General features: G+C 42.3%; 1 protein-coding gene across 1 annotated transcript in view; it reads left to right on the top strand.

The window, feature by feature from the left end:
• RP1 (RP1 axonemal microtubule associated) overlaps positions 1–22,098 on the top strand; it is a 296,219-nt gene that overhangs the window by 96,957 nt on the left and 177,164 nt on the right. The window contains exons 20-21 of the mRNA XM_061598841.1: positions 541–692; positions 2,494–2,648. Of these exons, the coding sequence (XP_061454825.1) occupies positions 541–692; positions 2,494–2,648 (307 nt within the window). The remainder of the gene's footprint in view (positions 1–540; positions 693–2,493; positions 2,649–22,098) is intronic.

Below are 22,098 nucleotides of genomic sequence, written 5' to 3' on the forward strand. Positions count from 1 at the left end.
ATATTTATTACAAACAAATGCTATATTGAAAGAGCTACAAACTTTTTGGGGCCCATCGGTGGGGAAACTGTTGTGGACACTGCAATTGTGCAATTGTTCAGGTGAACTCACATAAGGCCAGCTCCCTGCAGGGTCAGGTCTGGTCAGTGCCTGGATGGGGGACCACTTGGGAACCATATGTAAGCCGTCTTGGGTTTCTATCATGAAAAGAAAGGTGGGGTATAAATGTAATAAATAAATAAAAATAAATATGCATGCACCACATGCACTCTCTTCAACCATGCATGCACCACAACTACACAACTTATGTAGACATGTACAATAGAAAGCTTCTTTCAAGTCTAATTTCAGGGGAAGGGGAGGAGGTATGGGACCTTGTGGGTACCAGAGAAGGCCTCTGTATGATCATGTGCCCCACAAGCCCTGAGTTGGTGACACATGCAGTATTCAGTCATGAGCCTGAAGCTTCAATGAAACTGTGTTCTCCTTGTGTGATTTCGAGGTATTCACATATTTTTAAATGTTGGTTGCTTTCTCTAGCTGTGATTTACCAAGTTTATGTGTACACGGGGCATTTGGAACGAGCTGAGACAGATGCTTCCATTTATTTGTGCATGTATGGAGAAAGAGGAGATTCTGGTCTAAGACTTCTTCACAAATCTGACAAGCCTGTGAAATTTCAAAGAGGAATGGTAAGCCTACTGCAGGGAACCTGTATACTCCATTTCCCACAAACTGAAAGTGGTTTTAATGCACTGCATACTTAACATCAGTTTTGAAGGAAATTGAGTCAAATCTTGGGCCTACAGATATTGCTGTATTTGCTAATGCTTTTGTTAAATATAGGCTGAAATATTTGCCTTGGCCGCTGCTGGAATTGGGTCCTCACTGCCTTCACTTTTTCAATCTCATCCCCATATACTGCTGCTCCCTCACCCAGAAAGGAGACAGCCTCCATGATTTCCTCCCTGTCAGTCTCCTAGTAGCAGACAGCACGGTAATGCAGAGGTGGTGACCTGACCTCCAGGTGGTGGCATCATTGCTACTTAAAGGGGAAGTGGTGAGGCCAGCACAGTGCAAATGCACCAGCAGGAGCACCAGATTGGCTCTGTTGGTGCATTTGCACCTTCTTGCTGCCTTGCCCCTCCCACTCTACTTTCTGGTAAGCAGCAGCGACATAACCAGCTGGAGATCTGGTGATCCCTACTGCCCTGCCACACCATCTGATACTGCAGTCTTCCCACATACTTGGCCTCCTCTCTGACACTGTCATCATTCTTGTCCTTTCCTTTGAAGGCCTCTCCTTCTCCAGCCACCTCAGCCTGAGGTTTCATTCTTCTTTGTTCCAAAGCAGCTCCAGGCCCTGCCATTCCATCATATCCCCCTTCACATATCCATGTTGCTATTGTATATTGCCTCCCTGGCTTCCTTTCAACTAATCTGAGACTGTGATTATTGGCTCAGCTTTCGTCTGTCTGAAAACATTCCTACCTTATGCCTCAGTGATTTTAGCATTTATGTTGATTCTCTGAACCAGCTGTTTCCTTTAAGGACTGTAGCTCAGTGGAAGATTTTTTCTCTTTTTGCATGCAGAAGGTCCCAGGTTCAATCCCTGGTGCATCCAGATAGGGCTGGGAGAGACCTCTTCCTGAAACCCTAGAAAACAGCTATCAGTTATTAAGCTAGATGGACCAATGGTCCAATGTAGGATAGGACATTTTCTTATGTTCCTCTCCATAGTCTCCTCTTTTGTTCACCACATTTGGACTGCCTTATCCCATTTGTTGCCGTGGGTGCTCTCATGATGTCTTCACGAAGAACTGCTCTGTTTTTGACCTCTCTTCTGTTCTCTCTGCCTAATCATTACTGATTCTCCTTCAATTGTGCAAGCATCTGATCTTTACCAAGGTCTCCCCCTTGTTGCTTCTATGACCTAAAGTCCATTGATGCAGTTGCTTTCCCAGAAACTTTTTTTCCCCTGTCCTCTGCTTTGGGTCAAACCGGACATGGCATTAAGCACATCTTTTGTCGCAGTGGATTTGATTTGTTTACTAAACAGAAGCTGCAGGGGGAACAAATGGTTATACAGATCATCCCTGTACTCAGCTCTTGCCACATTAGTTCTACACTACCAACAGTTATGTGGGTTTTTGGAGAATTTGGAATGGGAAAATTTTCCTATGCAAATTAGGGTAATTTGCATTGGGTATTTTGCACCAGGTTTTCAATTTGCATGCCCTAGAGAGTGATCTAGTATAGTATGTTTGTTTGCTTGTATATATAAAACAAAGCTTTTTTTTTTAAAAAAAAGATTGCCTAATATTTATTTGTAATTGGCATCCATCCATTGTTACTAATGATTTATGAAATTGATTTTTTCTGGGGGGAAATAAAGCACTTTTTACAGTATAATGTATCAGCACTGAGCAGCTAGTGACCTTTGATTATCATTGATTACATTAATGTGCATGGAACCTATTTCTTGTCTTTTAGGTCGATCTGTTTGAAATACAAGCTGTGTCACTTGGAAAGCTACAAAAGGTGTTGTTGTGCTGCAAGGCCTATAACACGTCACAGTATTGGTACTGTGAGAAAGTAGTCATCAGAGAACCTGAGAAAAACTCAGAATATATTTTCAGCTGTGAAAGGTTGTATTTCATTAAAAGCCCTCATCTGAAAGCAACTTTCCAAACATCTGATTTTCTAAGTTGATAATACCTCTTTAAAAGTTTAATACTGTTATGCCCACATATCTCGCAAGCAGTGTGTGAATTCTGGGAGCACAATATTCATGCATATCACAGGGCCGGTTCTAAAGGGCGGCCAGGTTGGGCACTGGCCCGAGGGCCCAGGAGCTACCGGAGTCCCTGAGGGGCCCTCCGCCGCCCCCCCGCGATCTGTGCCCCCTCGCCCCCCACTTACCTGTCAGACGGCTTTTTAGTATTGCCCTTAATGAAGATGGCAGCCGCAGCTTCCCTAAGGTACTGAAGCTGCTGCCGCCATCTGAGTTGATGGCAGAGATGTGTGCGAGTAGCACGCACGTGTGCCATCAACAAAGATGGCGGCGGAGGCTTCATTCCCCTTAGGGAAGCCATGGCCGCCATCTTCATTAAGGGCAATGCTAAAACAGACCTTCATTAAGGGCAATGCTAATGCCCAGACAGGTAAGGGGGGCCGTGGGGGGTGGAGGGGCCGGGGCAAGCTGATGCCCAAGGGCCCCCGCATGCCTGGAGCCGGCCCTGCATATACAACTAGCATGTAGAAGTGTTTATGGCAGGAATAGCTAATATGGTGTCCTTTGGATGCTGTTGGACTGGAACTCCCATCTTCCTTGAACATTCACCATGCTGGCTGGAGCTGATGGGAGTTGTAGTCCAACAACATCTAGAGGGCAATTGCTGTTATTGATATTTATTGATATTTATTGTAGTACAGTATAGTAAGGATTTTCAGGTGGGTATGGAGTGTACTGAGATTTATTATTTTCTATTTGTTTCTGAAACAATATAAACTGCTTTCTGCCATCATTCTGACTGAAAGTTTTACAGTAAAATGTGGGTAGCTTCTTATCTCAAGGTAAAGAGAGTTCAGGACACCACTACTGTCCAGTGAGTCACATGACCTAGAAACAGTAATTTTGGTATAATTGGCACATTGGGGGCTGGTCAGCAATTATAAAAAATAACAACTCAGTATAAGAAAAGCTTTAAGGTACAGGCCAAAGGGCAACTAAAGTGATCAAGGAACTAGAAGAATTCCCCTGTGAGGGAAGGCTACCACATTTTCTAAACGTTTGTTGGTTTAGAATAAAAAGCAAATAAGTGTAGGTGAGGACACAACAGAGGTATATAAAATTATGCATGGCATGGAGAAAGGGGATAGTACTTAATGCTAGATTAATAATGCAGATCATAAAGCTAGAACCCAGAGTCATCTAGAGAAGCTGAATGGTGGTTGATTCTGGACTTGCACAAGGAAGCACTTCTTCACACACTGCATATGGAAATCACTTCCACAAGATGTAATGATGGCCACCAACTTGGATGGTTTTAGAAAGGGCTACTAGTCATGATGGTAATATATTACCTCTAATATCAGAGACAGAATGCCTCTGAATTCTATTTGCTGGGGATCATGAGTGAGAGAGTGCTGTTGTGCTCATGACCTGCTCATGGGCTTCCCATAGGCTTCTTATACGCATTTGTTAGGCCACTGTGGGAATAGTGCTGGACTTTGTTCTGATCCAGCAGGACTCTTATGTTCTTATGAAATAATTATTATTTTATTTCTTCTTTATGAAACAGCTATTTAGAACACCACTACTGCTTAAAAGTCAGCATAGGGCAGTCATACCAGTAAGGGATGGCTTTTCATTGGGGAACAATGTACTGCAGAATAGGGATGGAGGACAAATGCAACACACTCAGATTCCTAAATGGACTCACCTGATTAAATCTGGGTGGACTGTGACCTGGATTGGGTCATGAGTCTAATTCAGAATATGTAGTCCATCGGATTCCTTTAGAAGTGGCTTGAGGGCTGCAGTGCCACCTCCCTTCCTGTACAATATGCTTCTGTCTTTTTTTAAAAAAAGTAATCCATCCACTCGGAGCCTGGAGCAGCTAGCATGTGGGGCTCCTTGCTGCTGCATGCTTTGAATGCATATGGCAAGTCTTCTGGGAGTGACAAGACATCAGTGACAGCTGGTGGCTCCATGTCAGTGGGGCAGTGGAATCTGCTCTGGGTTTTAGTCACCTAGTGGTGACTTGGACAGCTCCTTGGATGTTTGAGTTAAAACCCAGAGTGGATTCTATTGCTCCACTGATATGGAGCCACCAGCCACCACTGCAGGACATCATCAAGACCCATTGCTTCCAGGGAGGCCTTGCTGTGTGCATTCAAAGCATGCAATATCAAGGAACCTCATTTGCTAACTGATTCAGGCCCTGGGTGCCTAGATTACCTTTTTTTTAAAAAAAAAAAGTTTGAAAGACTGAAACATTTACAGGAGGGGAAGCAACTATGTAGCTCTTGGACCACCTCATAAGTACATTTTAAAAAGAGACACTCTGTGTTTCTGTACAGAGTTTTAAAGGATTTTCCATTAAAGATTCACATGGAAATGGAATGAGATGGATGCAGAACTGGTACAAACTGGACTTGAATTGGTCCGTTGATCCTTATTACAGAAATGCAATGCCCTTTTCAATGCAAGCTCCCACACACACTCTGACAAATACTGCCTCCCTGTTCCTCTTAACTGCCTGATGTAGTAAAATGTTTCTTTAAGTTAGATGACCAGCAAAGAAAGTGTTAACTTTCTCTAGAGGGTATTACACACCCTAGGGGGAGCTAGACTGATTTAGTTACTGGAGTTAGTTAGTGTTGTGGTATTGGGTGAGGCCTAGCACAGAACAAGCTCAGATGTTTTACAGTTTTAAGAATTATTAAATAAAGAAGTCCTATTTTATCCTCGGTCTCATCTTGATCAATATAACATGGTGTCAGCAGTTAAGAAATCCTCATAGTGTCTCCAGAATAGCAGAGGTCCTGGGACAGCTGAAAAAACAAAACAAAACAAAGCAATGGTAAAGTTTTTTCCACCAGAGGCCTTTGATTTCACCAGGCCTGCAGCATGGCCAGATTGGAAGCAGAGGTTTTCCAGATACTGCATTGCTACAAAACTGAATGAAGAGAAGGAAGAAATTCAGGTATGCTCCTTGATTTATGCCATGGGCCAGCAAGCAGAGCAGATATTTAAATCATTTGAGTTTGCTACTGCAGAGGACCAGGATGACTATCTCCTAGTCCTGGAGAAATTTAATGAATATTTTGTGCCAAACAAAAATCTCATTCATGAGAGGGCATGCTTTCACTGGAGACATCAGAAACCAGGTGAATCTGCAGAGGCCTACATAAGATGGCTGCATGAGAAAGCTGATGAATGTGCTGACACCAGGAGTGAAATGCTCAGAGACCGATTGGTAGTGGGAATTTTGGGAAAAGAACTGTTCCAGAAGCTGCAGATGGAACCCAATCTCACTTTGGAGAGGGCTGTGGAGATGATAAGAAACTCAGAGCTTAAAAAAGGCCAGGTCCAAGACCAGGGTGCTTGAAAAGGGCTGCAAGAAATAGCCAAGAAACCCCTGCAGAAATGGAAACCAGAATACCAGAAACAAATATACAGCCAAACAGCTAATGCTCAGATAAAAGTCCCTAGACACACAAGATGTGGGAAAGGGCATACACAAAGAGCAGTCTGTCCTGCAAAGCTGCAGAATGCCACAAATGTAAGAAGGCAGGTCATTTTGCCACTGTGTGCCACACTAGAATGGTGAATGAAACTGTGGAGCAAGAACAATTTTTTCTGGGTCCAGCCACATGGGTGGAAAATTCCACAGATCCTTGGGAAGTATCACTACAAATCAGTGGGCTCTCGATAAAGTTTAAAATAGACACTGGTGCAGATGTCAGAATAATTTCTGAGTCTCTTTACAAGTTTTTTTCTAACCTGCCTAGTCTCCAGCAAACAGCAGTTTTAACTGGTCCTGGAGGAAAGAATCTAAATCGCATGTGATACTTCATAGCAAGAACTTGCTATAGAGACAATGACTATGACTGTAAGGACTATGTGATCTGTGCAAAGACTAATAACCTCCTAAGCCGAGATTTTGCAACTATGATGGGGTTGGTGCAACGTTTAGATGAGCTTTCCACAGAAATTCCTGACACAGTAGGAACTATGAAGACACGCCCAGTACAGATAAGGCTCAAAGAAGGGGCTGTACTTTATGCTGTTCACACTGCCAAAACAATATCAGTTCCACTGCTACCCAAAATAAAGGCAGAACTGGATGGAATGGTTCGCTGTGGAGTCATAGAACCTATCACAGAACCTACTGATTGGTGCGCACCAATGGTTCCAGTACCAAAAATGGTATGCATATGTGTGGATCTAAAATAACGAAATAAACCTGTCAAGCGGAAAAAGTGCATTCCTCCTACTATGGATGATATCCTGCCACAGTTAGCTGGTGCCTGCGTATTTTCATTGCTTGATGCTGCAAGTGGATTCTGGCAGATCTGCCTAGCTGCCAAAACTGCTAAATTGACTACATTCATCACTCCATTTGGGAGATACTTCTTCAAGAGATTGCCATTTGGAATTTCAAGTGTATCTGAGCTGTTTCAGAGAGAAATGTCAGAGCTGTTACAACACTTGAAAAGCGTTTCAGTGTTCATGGACGATGTGTTGGTTTATGGTGCCTCAATGGCAGAACATGATGAAAGATTGGCCAAAGCCTTAGCAACAGTAAAGGCAGCAGGGTTAAGTCTCAATAACAGCAAATGCATCTAACACAGAAAGAGCTTACATATCTTGGACCCTGCATAAATGAGCATGATGTGAGTCAAGATCCTAAGAAAGTAGAAGCCATTTCTGCAATCAAATCTCCAGACTCCATCACAGGACTGAAAAGTTTTTTTGACATGGTACATTATTTAGGATGCTTCTTGCCAAATTTGGCAGAGAAACTACACCCATTAAATATACTTTTGAAAGCAGACAGCACATGGTGCTGTGGTCCAAGCCAAGAAAAGGCCTTCTCAACAGTGAAAAAACTCTTTTAACAGAGGCTCCAGTACTCGCTTACTATGAAGTTAACCAGCAGACTGTGGTAGAATCATAGAATCATAGAGTTGGAAGGGGCCTTGTAGGCCATCGAGTCCAACCCCCTGCTCACAGCAGGAAATCCACAGCTAGAGCATCTCCCGCAGATAGCTGTCCAGCCTCTGCTTGAAGACATCCAGCGACGGGGATCCCACCACCTCCCTAGGCAGTCGGTTCCATTGCCGAACTGCCCTTACTGTCAAGAAGTTCCTTCTAATGTCCAATCTGAATCTACGCTCCTGCAACTTAAAACCATTAGACCTAGTCCTACCCTCTGGGGCAGCAGAGAACAAATCTGTACCCTCCTCTATGTGACAGCCCTTCAGGTACTTAAAGAGTGCAATCATGTCACCCTTCAGCCTTCTCTTCATCAGACTGAACATGCCAAGTTCCTTCAACCTTTCCTCATAAGACTTGTTCTCCATACCGGCTATCATCCTCGTCGCCCTCTTCTGGACCCCTCTCTAACTTGTCTATATCTTTCTTAAAATGAGGCGCCCAGAATGCAGTATTCCAGATGAGGCCTGACTAATGCAGAATATAGTGGGACTATTACTTCCCTCGACCTGGAAACTATAGCTCTGTTTATGCAGCCCAAAACTGCATTTGCCTTTTTTGCCGCAGCATCACACTGCTGGGTCATGTTCAACTTGCGATCCACTACAATTCCAAGGTCCTTCTCACACGCACTACTGCTAAGCCGGGTATTTCCCATCCTGTACCCGTGCATTTTGTTTTTGTGGCCTAAATGCAGAATCTTGCATTTGGCTTTATTGAATTTCATTTTATTAATTTCAGCCCAATTTTCTAGTCTATCCAGGTCCCTTTGGATTTTATTCCTGTCTTCCATTGTGTTAGCTATCCCTCCCAGTTTCGTATAATCCGCAAACTTCATAAGGCTTCCCTCCACCCCATCATCTAAGTCACTGATAAAAATGTTGAAGAGTATCGGCTCCAGGACAGAACCCTATGGCACTCCACTCGAAACCTCCTTCCAGTCCGAAGCAGAGCCACCGACGACCACTCTGAGTACGGTTTTCCAACCAGTTGTGAATCCACCTGACAGTATTTCCATGTAGTCCGCATTTGACGAGTTTGCTAATCAAAAGGTCGTGGGGGACTTTGTCAAACGCTTTGCTGAAATCTAGATAGATGACATCTACAGCATTTCCACCATCTACTAAGCTAGTGACCCGGTCAAAAAAAGAGATGAGATTAGTTTGACAGGATTTTTTCTTGACAAACCCATGCTGGCTCCTACTAATCACAGCATTGTCATCTAGATAGTTGCCAATGGACTCTTTTATTATCCGTTCTAATATCTTTCCCGGTATTGAAGTCAGACTGACCAGCCTGTAATTCTCCGGATCTTCTTTTTTACCCTTTTTAAAGAGCGGGATGACGTTTGCCCGTCTCCAATCCTCCAGCACCTCTCCCGTTTGACACGATTTCTCAAAGATGATGGCAAGAGGTTCCGAGAGTACATCAGCAAGTTCCTTCAATACTCTGGGATGCAGTTCATCAGGCCCTGGAGATTTGAACTCATTTAGGTTAACTAAGTATTTCCTGACTATCTCCTTATCAATCTTGAACTGCAATCCCGACCCCTTACTGAGATTGCTACCGATGCAAGGTTGCACACTGTTCTCTTTTTGGGAGAAAAGGGAGGCAAAATAGGCACTGAGCAGTTCTGCCTTTTCCTTGTTATCTATCCTTGTTATCTGGTGAGTGGTGATGCCAGCGGTTATGGCCTGGGAGGAGTACTACTCCAAAATCATGATGGACAGTTGAAACCAGTGGCCTATTGCTCAAGAACACTAACAGAAGCTGAGACCCAATATGCTCAGATAGAAAAGGAATGTCTAGCTGCTGTTTGAGCTTGTGAAAAATTCTCAAAATATCTCTATGGACTAGAATCATTTACACTCTGTAGAGACCATAAACCTTTGGTACCACTGATAAATTGCAAAGACCTGGATCGAGTACCAATACGATGTCAGCAACTCCTTTTAAGCACGATGAGGTACAATCCTCAAGCAGAATACAGACAAGGTAAGACTCTTGTTGTAGCAGACACACTGTCAAGAAATCCACTGGAAACTCCAGACCCTGAAACAACCCAGTTAGTTGAAGAAATCAAAGTCTATGTAAATCTTCTACAAGGTTCTGAACCAATATCTACCACACTCCTTCAATGCATTCAAACAGCTACCAGCACTGACCCAGACCTTTCAATGGTGCTGCAATTTGTCACAACTGGTTGGCCATTGTACATGTCTGAAGTGACAACTAACCTTAAACCTTTCTTTGCAGAAAAGGGAAGCCTTACAGAGTTGGAAGGAACAGTCCTATTTGGTGATAGAATTGTCATTCCTGCTACAATGCAACAGGAAATATTGGAAAAACTTCATGAAGGTCATCAAGGAATCACTAAGTGCAGAGAATGTGCAAGAATGACTGTTTGGTGGCCATGAATAGGGAAAGACCTCAAGGCAATAATAGCAAACTGTGAATTTTGCCAGACAAATAAACCTTCACAACGGAAGGAACCACTCATTATCACTCCATTGTCAGATAGACCATGGAAGAGAGTGGGAGCAGACATCTGTGAGTTACAAGGACAAAAGTACTTAGTCACAATAGACTATTTCTCCAGATACATAGAGATTGCATACATGCCTGATTCAACAAGCTCTACTGTTATCAGTTGTCTGAAGAATATCTTTGCCAGATGGGAATGCCCAAATGAACTAGTAACAGATAATGGACTGCAATTTGCAGGGAAAGAGTTTACTTTGTTTGCAAAGAAATATGACTTTTGTCACATAAGAGCCAGTCTCCATTACCCACAAGCCAATGGGGAAGCAGAGACAGCAGTACAAACATCAAAGGGAATCTTATGTCAGGAAGATCCCTTCCTGGCACTGATAAGCTACAGAGCAACAGCTTATCAATGTAACGAAGTGCAGTCCTGCACAAATGATAATGGGAAGACAATTAAGAATACCAATTCCAACCTTAGAAGCAAATTTGTATCCTAAGTGGCCTGATTTGGGCAAAGTCCGTGTTACAGACAACATGGCTAAAAGAAATGACAAATATTACTATGGCAGATGTTATGGAGTGAAGACACTTCCAAAATTGCAACCTGGTTCACAAGTAAGACAAACTGGATGACCAGAAAGGATGGTCTGAAGCAGCAACAGTCTGGAGCCAAAGTCAAACTCCAAGATCTTATGTTGTCACTACCAACAATGAAACATTCCGAAGGAACAGGAGACATCTACAGTTGGTTCACAAACCACAACCAATTTCACAACAAAGTGAGAATTCAGAGGCAGAAATACCAGAAGAGCAGAATTTATTGCCAGAACAGTCTCAAAAGACTGAGAACAAAGAACTGACAAATTCTTGTGAGCAAGCATCACCTGCCAAAGAAGCCTATCTCTTGAGAGTGTGAAGAGAGTGACATCCAGAGGAAGAGGAATTCGAAAACCAGAACAGCACAGAGACTAAATGTTATTATACACGTTTGCTGAAAAAACTCCCCACATAATTAGTTAGAACTCAAAGAAAGGGAAATGTAGTGAAATGTGTCTGTAAGTTAGATGCACAGGAAAGAAAGAGTTAACTTTCTCTAGAGGGTATTACACACCCTGGCGGGAGCTAGACTAATTTATTTACTGGAGTGTTGTGGTGCTGGATGAGGCCTAGAACAGAACAAGCTCAGTTGTTTTACTGTTTAAGAATTATTAAATAAAGAAGCTCTATTTTATCCTTGGTCTCATCCTGATCGGTATAACACTTGATTCAGCAGAAGACCCTACCCCATAATCCATGCCTTCCTCTCACCCTTAACCAGTGGAATGCCAACATTTTTCTCACTTCCAAAATGCATTACTTAGAATAACTTCCAAGCTAAACATTCCTTTGCTTGGTTTTATATTTAGAAACCTAAACATTTTTCTTCTTCTAGTTTTGCATGAAAAATATGTGCATATATAATAATCAGTCCTTCTCAACATCTAACACTCAAGTAATCAGCCACTTCATATATTTGATTAGCTAGGGCCCTTTCCTCCTTGAAGGTAAAAATCTCTGTCAGAGTGCTGAGTCCTTTCAGTTGCTCCCTAATGGCTGTCTTTCAAGTCAAATGTACTTATACAGCCACGAGAGTGGCTGTATACTATAGTGAGAATGGATTTTTCACATTCCGCAGTGTTAAATTGAAAATACCTCCGAGACTTCCGGGAAGGGTGACTTCGCTTGTGCCTGCTTTTGAAACGGGCTCCTGCCTCAGAAGAAGCTTATTCAGATATAAATCAGTCAGAACATTTTTTTTTTTGACTGATGAAATTTCTCCCGGGCAGGGAGAAACGTAGAGATCAACCTCAAAAGCCTGTTTTTGTTGGGAGGACTGGATTTCATTAATTTATGAGAAAAGGTCCAGCCAGCAATGCCGGACGGACTTCCGAACAAGCTCTATCTGATTAATGCGACACGTTTATCTTTTCTTCAAAGAGAAAACGGACTAACAGGCAAGCACCCTTCTTTCTATTCTTTTTTTTACTTGGTTTAAATTGTTGCAGCAAAAAGAGATTTGTCAAATGAATCAGCTTTAAAGAACTTCTGGGTGAGCTATAACTCTTCTCTGTTATTCACGAAATTAACAGCATATCTCTGTTTCTATTGCAAAAAGCTGTCCTGGAAGTGCATTCTAAAGATATAAACAGAAGAGGGATTTCTATTCCGAGGAGAAAAAAAATAAAAAATATGAACTTTGGAACATTATATTGTCTGGGACTATTCTCTTTTTGGTCTATTTTATTTTGACGAATCTGCTTCTTCACGACGCCACTAACTGTTTTGATGCTGGGAACTAAATTTGTTTTGTATTCTTGAACATAGAGAGATAAGGCAGGCTGCTCTGTTTATACTGTGATGTCATCAAGCCTGGAATATTAACCCAATTGTTGCTGAAATAAGAAGTGGTCCTTTATTTTTGTTTTGTTTTGTTTTCGTGGTTTTAAAAATGGCAATCAAGAAAGTGGCTGAGAATCTGGAAGTAATTATGTTTCAGAAAATAATGGATGAGATTGAGATAACGAAACAAACCCTGCGACAGGGCAGTAAGGAGTTGAAAATTGAACTGAGCAAAATGATGCAGGAGCTTAAAGAAATAGGGGATCCTGTGAGAGAGGAGAATGAGATCAGAGATGAGAAAAGAAAAAATAAAGGGAAGATACAAGCCCTGGAGATTGGAACAAATGTGGAACAGGAAAAAGATTTGGAGTTTATGGATATTAGAAATAAAATCTACTGTTTGGAATTTAACGTTATCTCTGAAGAAATTAATGAAGATATTAGAGATAAAGTTATCAATGGCTTGGATAATTTTCTGGACTGGAATGACGTGATGGAGCTTGATATAGAGAAAATCTATGGAATTAACTGCAGCCATGTGACAATGGAAAAACTCTCAAGAGATGAGCCAGTGCATTTTGTAAAAAAGAAGAACAGAGATATGACTTTACAACAATATTTCAGCAACTTATTCAGAATGGATGGCAAGAAAATATTTGGGATAGAGGAAATTCCCATCAGACTCTTATTATATGACTATGGCTATGATAGCAAGATTATTATGGAATACTGATAATGGAAGATTGGACACTGAAATTACTGGACTTAACAGGACTATTGAAGATGGAAGATGGAATTAATATGGATAATGGAATAATGGCTATTGAAATTATTGGACCTAACAGATTTTGATGAGATGGATTAATCGACATGTTTATTTGGAGAAAAATTGATAGATATATTTCTTAAAGAATTGAAACCTCTCTTTGACTTTTTGTGGAAAGAATAAAGTAATGTTTATGAGATTTGATGATTAATTAAGATAACTACTGGAGGAAAGTGATTTTATAATATAATTTAAGAGACAGGATTGTTATATATTGTAGACCTATAACTGATCTGCGACAAATGGGAAGTCAACTTTTTATTTTTTTGTTTAACCATTTTTGTTTTGTTTTGTTTTTTGTCTTTGAATGTTTTATGATTTTGTTTTGTTTGCTTTATGAAAATTTGAATAAAAATTATTGTAAAAAAAAGAAAGAAAATACCTCCCATGCCATTCTGATGCTTCCCATAAGCTCATTTCAAAACAAAACCTTACAAAACTTATAGTCCTGAACAAAGAAACGCTTGCTTAACAGCCCTCTCAATTATCATGGTGATAAACAAAACAGTCAGAGAGAACAGAGAGTTCAAAGTGTAAAAAGAGAGAAAAAACCTCCAGAGCCCTTTTGGACTTTTTTCTCTGAGAGTTCTCATAATCTGTTGAAATTCATTAAAAATCAGCCATGTTCACAGAGTACCTGTAATCCTAATACTGACCTTGCCCCATACTCTGACCTTCATCTTCTGCAGTTTAAAAGTTTGAAAAATGCCTGGCTGATTTTTAATTAATTTAAGAAGTTTTAGCTGGAAGCCAATGATAACGCAGGGCATGCTCATTAAGAACCAACTGTCAGAGTTCTAAATGCCTCACAGCTGCAGGGCTTGCCTAATCAAGGGGCCACACCCACATCAGACTTTGATTTCACTTAAGACAGTCATGGCTTCCCTCAGAGAATCCTGGGAAGTGTAGTTTGTGAAGGGTGTTGAGAGGAAACTCATGTTCCACTGAGAGAGCTTCAGTGGCCAGACTGGTTTAACAGTCAGCCACTCTGATTGAAGTCTGTGAGGGGAACTGGGTGTCTCCTAGCAACTCTCAGCACTCTTCACTAACTACACTTCCCAGGATTCTTTCAGAGAAGCCATGACTGTCCAAAGTGAAATAAAGGCCTGGTGTGTATGTGGCCAGGGACAGCTTTGGTTTAAATTTGGGTGGGAGGCTACATGTGCCTGCTGTAGAATAAAAAGGTGGGGGAAAGGCTGAAAAGCAATGATACTGTTCACAATGTTTTCCTTTTGGAAATGAAAGGGGCTTCCCTTCTGCCCAGTGCCCACCCACCCAATCCCCTCCCCTCCCTGCCCCTCCCCCAGGTCAGTGTTGGACTATGACCTGGGAGACCAAGTTTCGAATTCCCACACAGCGATGAAGCACACTGGGTGACCTTGGTCCAGTCACTGCCTCTCAGCCTCAGAGGAAGGCAATGGTAAAACTACCTCTGAATATCGTTTACCATGAAAACCCTATTCATAGTGTCAACATAAGTCGGGATTGACTTGAAGGCAGTCCATTTCCATTTTCAAATATGATTACATATCTAAATAAATCCCATTAAACTCAAAAAGTATGCAAATGATCAAACCCACCCTCCCTTCTCCTTTCTCCTAACCTCCCTCTTGCCCCTTCCCTCCCCCTTCCTTTGCCCCTCCCTACCCATCCCCTTCCAATCCCCTCCTTCCCTTTCCCACTCCTCCCACTTCCCTTCCTCATCCCCATGGTCAGTTTTACCTATCTTAAGCACGATTGCAGGGAAGTAAATGCCATTGAACTCTATAAGCATGCAAATGATCAAACCTGCTCTCCCCTCCCCCTTCCTTTGTCCCCCTCCAATATGCTCCTTCCCCTTCCCCCTCCCCATGGTCAGTTTTTCCTATCCTAACCATCATTGCATAGGAGTAAATCCCATTGAACTCAATAAGCATGCAAATGATCAGACCTGCTTTCCCCCTCCTTCCCCTCTCCTCTTCCTTCCTCCTACCCTGCCCTCTTCCTTCTTTCCCCTCCCCTGCCCACTTCAGCCCTCCCTCCCTCCCCCCCGGTCACTTTTACCTATACTAAGCATGGTTGCACGGGGTTGTAGTGGACAGCACGATGAAAATGTCGACCCAGTGTGCGGCAGCTGTGAAAAAGGCAAATTCCATGCTAGCGATAATTAGGAAAGGTATTGAAAATAAAACAGCCGATATCATCATGCCGTTGTATAAATCTATGGTGCGGCCGCATTTGGAATACTGTGTACAGTTCTGGTCGCCTCATCTCAAAAAGGATATGATAGAGTTGGAAAAGGTTCAGAAGAGGGCAACCAGAATGATCAAGGGGATGGAGCGACTCCCTTACGAGGAAAGGTTGCAGCATTTGGGGCTTTTTAGTTTAGAGAAAAGGCGGGTCAGAGGAGACATGATAGAAGTGTATAAAATTATGCATGGCATTGAGAAAGTGGATAGAGAAAAGTTCTTCTCCCTCTCATAATACTAGAACTCGTGGACATTCAAAGAAGCTGAATGTTGGAAGATTCAGGACAGACAAAAGGAAGTACTTCTTTACTCAGCGCATAGTTAAACTATGGAATTTGCTCCCACAAGATGCAGTAATGGCCACCAGCTTGGACGGCTTTAAAAGAAGATTAGACAAATTCATGGAGGACAGGGCTATCAATGGCTACTAGCCATGATGGCTGTGCTGTGCCACCCTAGTCAGAGGCAGCATGCTTCTGAAAACCAGTTGCCGGAAGCCTCAGGAGGGGAGAGTGTTCTTGCACTCGGGTCCTGCTTGCGGGCTTCCCCCAGGCACCTGGTTAGCCACTGTGAGAACAGGATGCTGGACTAGATGGGCCACTGGCCTGATCCAGCAGGCTCTTCTTATGTTCTTATGTAAATTGCACTGAATTCAATAAACATTCAAATGATTGAACCTGTCCTCCTCCCCTCCCCCTCCTGCCTGCTTCCATCCCAGTCCTCCCCTCTGCATTTCCTCTCCTTCCTTCTCCTCCCCTCCCCATCCCCTGTGGTCAGTTTCACCTATCCTAAGCATGATTGCAGGGGAGTAAATCCCACTGAACTTAATAAGTATGCAAATGATCGATCCACTCTCGGCAAACTTGCACAGGATCCCATTTCTTACCTCCTGGATTAAAAAGCAGGGAAATTCACGAATAGGCAAAAAACCTTGCAGTTTAAGAACATACCTATAGCCAAGAGATATTTCTATCAAACTTTGAAACGCGGAGGCAGCTGCTGGTTCCGGTAAGATCTTTATTCTTCCTGCTCTAAACAACAGCATTTAAACCCTCCAATTATCATTCCTTAATAGAGGGATTTATAAATAACAACTAGTTCACTTGGAACTTGGAGTATGTGCAATCATAGGGAGTCCGTTTAAAGTTATTTGCTAACGAAGATAAATATAAGATATACATAACAAGCTGATTCTCAAGCAGCCCCCGCGGATAAAATGGCTGATAAAGTGAATTAACACGAAACTGGCCGGCATAAAGACAGCTTGAAAAAGGACTTTTATGGTCTCTAATAAAACTTCAAACGTAATTTTACACCCTGGACTGGGCAATAAGCCTCAAGACTTGTAGATTAGGCTTAATTAATAGCCCTTTGAAGCATCCGTGATGATATATACAAGGAAAAAATGCAAAGAGCTAGGAATTTCCGTAGGGCAAGAGAAATCCATGGCTCCACTGCAAACTAAGATTACCCGATTTTTTCCAATAAAACCAGATGTTTCTCACTTAGACTCTGTCCTTGAGCCCCTGAGTGAAGTTAAAGCCAATTCTCAATCGCCAATCCGGCATGAATGGTTGTTAGATAGACAACTGCAAATCAACCCACATAAAGATAATTTACAAGCCAGATGTCTAGCCGAAGAGTTACAGGATGCAGGATTTAATTGCCCCCTGACACCAAGGGACGGTGAACTTCCTTCAGCAATGGTGACTATAGACTCTGTCGCAGAACTCCAGGAATCAAGCACCTCATGTCCTGAACATCAGTCCATAAATAACGTTCCAATCTATCTGAACACTGAGAAACTTAACCTCCCATCCTTGGGTTGGGGTATGGCAGTAACGGAAGAACTGGGCTTAATCAAAGCCTACATTACAGAAACGAATAGCTTATTAACTACTCTAATTAGCTACATAGGACCACAGCTCTTAGAGAAATCTACCTTAGACAACGCCGATAACACCAACAAAATCTGAGTTTCTCCATCTCCGGCACCTAAACTGAAAGACAAGATCTCTAAGAAAATAAAGCGGACTGCTCGGAGAGGAAACAAACCAGGAAAACCAGGAAAAGAAAAAAAACCAAAGAACTGTAAAAACATCAAACCTACAAGAATCAAGAAAATGAACTTCAAACCCTTGTTTAAATTACTAGAGGCGTCACCCAAAGTCCATCAATCTCCGCCACTCAGAGCAAAAAAAACATCCAAAAAACCAACTCCTTTGAGTTCAAATATATTATGCTTACCTCCAGAAAGTGACAAAATACTAATAGGGAACCCCTCAGAGATTCCGCCAAAGGACAGTTATACTCAGAGTCCTTACATCCCGAGTAACATACCCTTCGTCCCCAACCACCTTAAGCAAGTTACGAAATGGAACTTACAGTTATCAAGAGACAAGCTGGTGGTCACTTTCCTACCGAAGTCACAGAAATATTGGTTATCATCCTCGCTAAGACAACTCTTTCACAGCTGCCTTGATCCTTACTTCACGAACATCAATAGCAAGAACTATATCAGGCATGTGTCCCACCTGTATTCAGAGGTCCCCGAGAAACGGGCTATTTTCACAATACAATCACCACATATGACTGATCGCATATACAGAATCAAAGACACTTTACTATCTCAAGGCATTATGGTGCGAAGGTATTTCATCAACAAAGCCCCTCCACAACCGCTTTTCAAGTCTGCCCTCCCTTGGAGGAGGGACATGGAGTCTCAAGCTCCTATAATCAAGCCTAACATTCAGGAAAGGTCACCCTTTTTGGCCCCCCATACTAATCCACAGCGAGTGGCAAGGACAATAATAGAGGATAAACTACTGGGGGAGGCGGATTTTATGCCTGAAGAACTCCTCCTCGTAGAATCTTACGATTGCCTGCCGAAGCAAGACCAGGAAGAAATCATTGATAGATTAGTTCTATTGCTCCAAAGACTATCAAACAGAAGTACAAATGCAAAGGGGGCCAAATACACACCAGCTGTGGATAACCTGACTGAGCCTTTGCAAACAAAAACAAAAAGGAACAATCAACCCCACCTTCACTTGGACCAATTAATTCAAAATAATAACCCCCTAACATCCGATGAAGAAAGAAGCCCGCCTAGTCTTTTAAATCGGGAATGGGTCCAGAGTTCTAGGAAGAATATGCCGGACCCCTCGTGGCTCGAGATGCGTTATTTACAACCAGAGGAATTGGGTTCTTCCAATAGTATTCCAACGTGTAAAACAAGAAACATGAAACAGACCCTTCGGATTACATCAAACGTCAGCACACTCTACCCAGAAGTAAACATTATTACCCCATATCAATGACAACGGTCATCAATTTCAGCCAGCCCAAACGACCCAAAGTGTAACCCAAGACATCATAAAAGATCAAATACATTAAGAGTCCCGGCAAAGGAATCGCCTCTCTCCATACTATCATGGAATATAGCTGGATGGAAAAATAAGATGGCGGACGTGACATTTATACAATTTTTACAACAATTTGACGTCATCTTGCTACAAGAAACGTGGTTGGTCTCTGATGAGACACTTGAAATTAGGGGCTATAAAACCTGGGCAAAGCCAGCGATTAAATCGGCATCCAGGGGACGAGGGCGAGGGGGATTGGCTATACTGATTGCCTCCCATTTAATCTGTCAGGTAATAGACCTTAAGATACAGACTCTGTATGTTTTGCTGGCATTGGGTTTGAGGATTCCTGGCTTCCCACCAGTCATATGTGTTTATGTTTACATTCCCCCGGCAAATTCCATTCAACAAGAACCCCCTTGGCTGGCTTTAGATATATTTCTGGAAACCCTTCAAGAGAGATATCCATCCTTTGAGCTTCTCCTTGGAGGAGACTTTAACGCCAGGTTGGGCCCTAACTACCCCAAAGGGGAAGCCCCCCTCGATGAGTTCCTTGGGGACCCCCCCCCTCTTAAAAAGATCTACAATGGATAACATAATCAACAAATACGGCCAAATACTTTTCCAGCTAATACAAAAATTCCAACTGACATGTTTAAATGGCTCTCCGATAGATCGTTCGGAAGGATCTTACACATACCATGCAAGGGCAGGGGCTAGCTTAGTTGATTATTTCCTAAGCTCCCCTTTGAGTAAAAGAGTAAAAGAGTAAAAGAACTTAACATACTCGCCAGACCAGAAAGTGACCATCTCCCTTTAAAACTAATTTTAAGGACTTCTCTAAAAAATAAGACTGGCTCATCAAAAGCCCTCCATCTGGACTCTGGGTATGGCCGTAAACGGTTAAAATGGTCTCAAGAGATAGGGACTAAGGTGCATTGCTTATTGTCAACCAATACACTTACTCATCTACGACAAATGGCCATAGCAGACCCACAGATTAGTCTAAAGGCATACAAAGCCATAATAACCGAACTTAGCCCCCGGATCTCAGATCTAACAGTGGCTGTACTTCCCCTTCAACCTAAGTCATGGTTTGACAAAGAATGTAGGTCTGCTAAGAAACTCCTGATTAAGCAAATTAAATTATTCCGTGCCAAAAACCACCCAGATATTTTCCAGCAATTATTAATAATGAGAAGAGATTATAAAAGGTTACTAAAATCAAAAAAACAATCTCTATATCAAGCAAATTGGAAGGCGCTAGATAAAGCAGCCCGAATGGGCACTGAGTCAGAATTTTGGTGACTTCTGCAGGGGACTCTGAACCCAGTAAATCACACATCCATCCCCCCTATAATGGAAGAAGAATGGGTGATGTATTTTAGTACGATCTTTGGTAATTAATCTACCTATAAATCGGTAGTTAATATAGAAGCATTAGATGATCTACCACCTTGGCCCCCAGTTACAACACACGATATTGGGACACTGATATTATCTCTGAAAGCTGGGAAAGCTCCAGGAGAGGACATGCTTCCCCCTGAATTTTTTACCCAAAATTTGTCCTTGTGGGAACCCCTCCTAGCTTCTCTATTCACGCACATAAACAACACGGGAAATATTCCGCAGGGCTGGTTAACCAGCATCGTGGTACCAATTTTTAAAAAAAGGTAATCCTGCAAATCCAGCAAATTACCATCCTATAAGCCTGCTAAATGTATCTTTAAAGCTGTACAGCCGATTTCTGTTAAATAAATTAATGGACTGGGACGAGACTGAAACAATAATACACGATGCACAAGCTGGCTTTAGACCCAAAAAGTGCACTATCGACCAAGCATTTATATTACAACATCTATTAAGAGATACCAGTTCAAAAGCCTCTTCATCTTTATACATCGCCTTTATAGATTTCTCGGCGGCTTTTGATACAATAGATAGAGAGCTGCTTTGGCAAAAATTGGCCCGTACTAACATAGACCAAAGATTGCTATGGTTGATCAGGGCCCTTTACCAATCTAACGTCATCCAAGTTCGACAAGGGATCAAAGGCATCTTGTCAACGAAAATCCCCGTATTCAAAGGAGTAAAGCAGGGGTGCCTATTAGCTCCATTTTTGTTCAATTTTTTTATAAATGACATAGTGGATGCATTATCATCTCCCTCCTTCTTCCCACCCTCTATTGGAATAGAAAAAAATCTCCATCCTCCTATACGCTGATGACATGGTTTTATGTTCTCAAACCAAAATAGGCCTTAAAAGAATGCTACATAAATTGGAAGAGTATTGTCAGTCCCAGAAACTTAAGATAAACCATTCTAAATCAAAGGTCATGGTGAGTGGAAAACATATGAAAGCAAAGAATTCCTGGTCACTAAACGGGGTCCCAATAGAACAGGTTAATTCCTATAAATATCTCGGCATATTGCTGACAAATAACCATTCCTGGACCCCACAGTTAAAAGCAGTGACCACAGCAGGCGCACGCGCCCTAGGTATAGCCAAAAAGTTTTTTTACACGCGAGGGGGCCAATTGATTCCCCCTATGATTAAAATATTAAAGGCTAAAATCCTAGCTAAGATATACGGCGCAGAACTATGGGGCCCAGCCGCTAGATCCACCTTGGAGCCCACCCAGAACGCCTTTATGAGGATAGCGTTAGGCCTCCCCCCGGGCACTCCGGCTGCCCACATGAGAGCTGAACTGGGACTCCCCTCAGTAAGGGCATGTATAGATATGGCATACCTACGATACTGGCTTCGAATTCTTAATATGAATAATACATCTATGACTAAGAAATGTTGGCAGGTACAAATGGCGAAGGGAGGTTGGGCGAAGGAATATCAATCAGTACTCATAAAATACGACCTTACATTAGATAAACTGTTAGACTTAAGCAAAATGGCTCTCCGCAATTGGATTTATGAATGTGATGCAGCCCAGGACCGAGCCTCAATTGTGATGGCCCGGTTTTCAACATGGTACCCTCATATTAAACTTAATCACACGTTAGCAAATTATTTAGACTCACTTGACAGAGCCCACATTAGAAGAGCCTTTACAGCTCTGCGCTTTCAAGTTA

This window comes from Rhineura floridana, chromosome 1 (genome assembly GCF_030035675.1).
Source record: "Rhineura floridana isolate rRhiFlo1 chromosome 1, rRhiFlo1.hap2, whole genome shotgun sequence".
NCBI classification, from domain to species: Eukaryota; Metazoa; Chordata; class Lepidosauria; order Squamata; family Rhineuridae; genus Rhineura; species Rhineura floridana.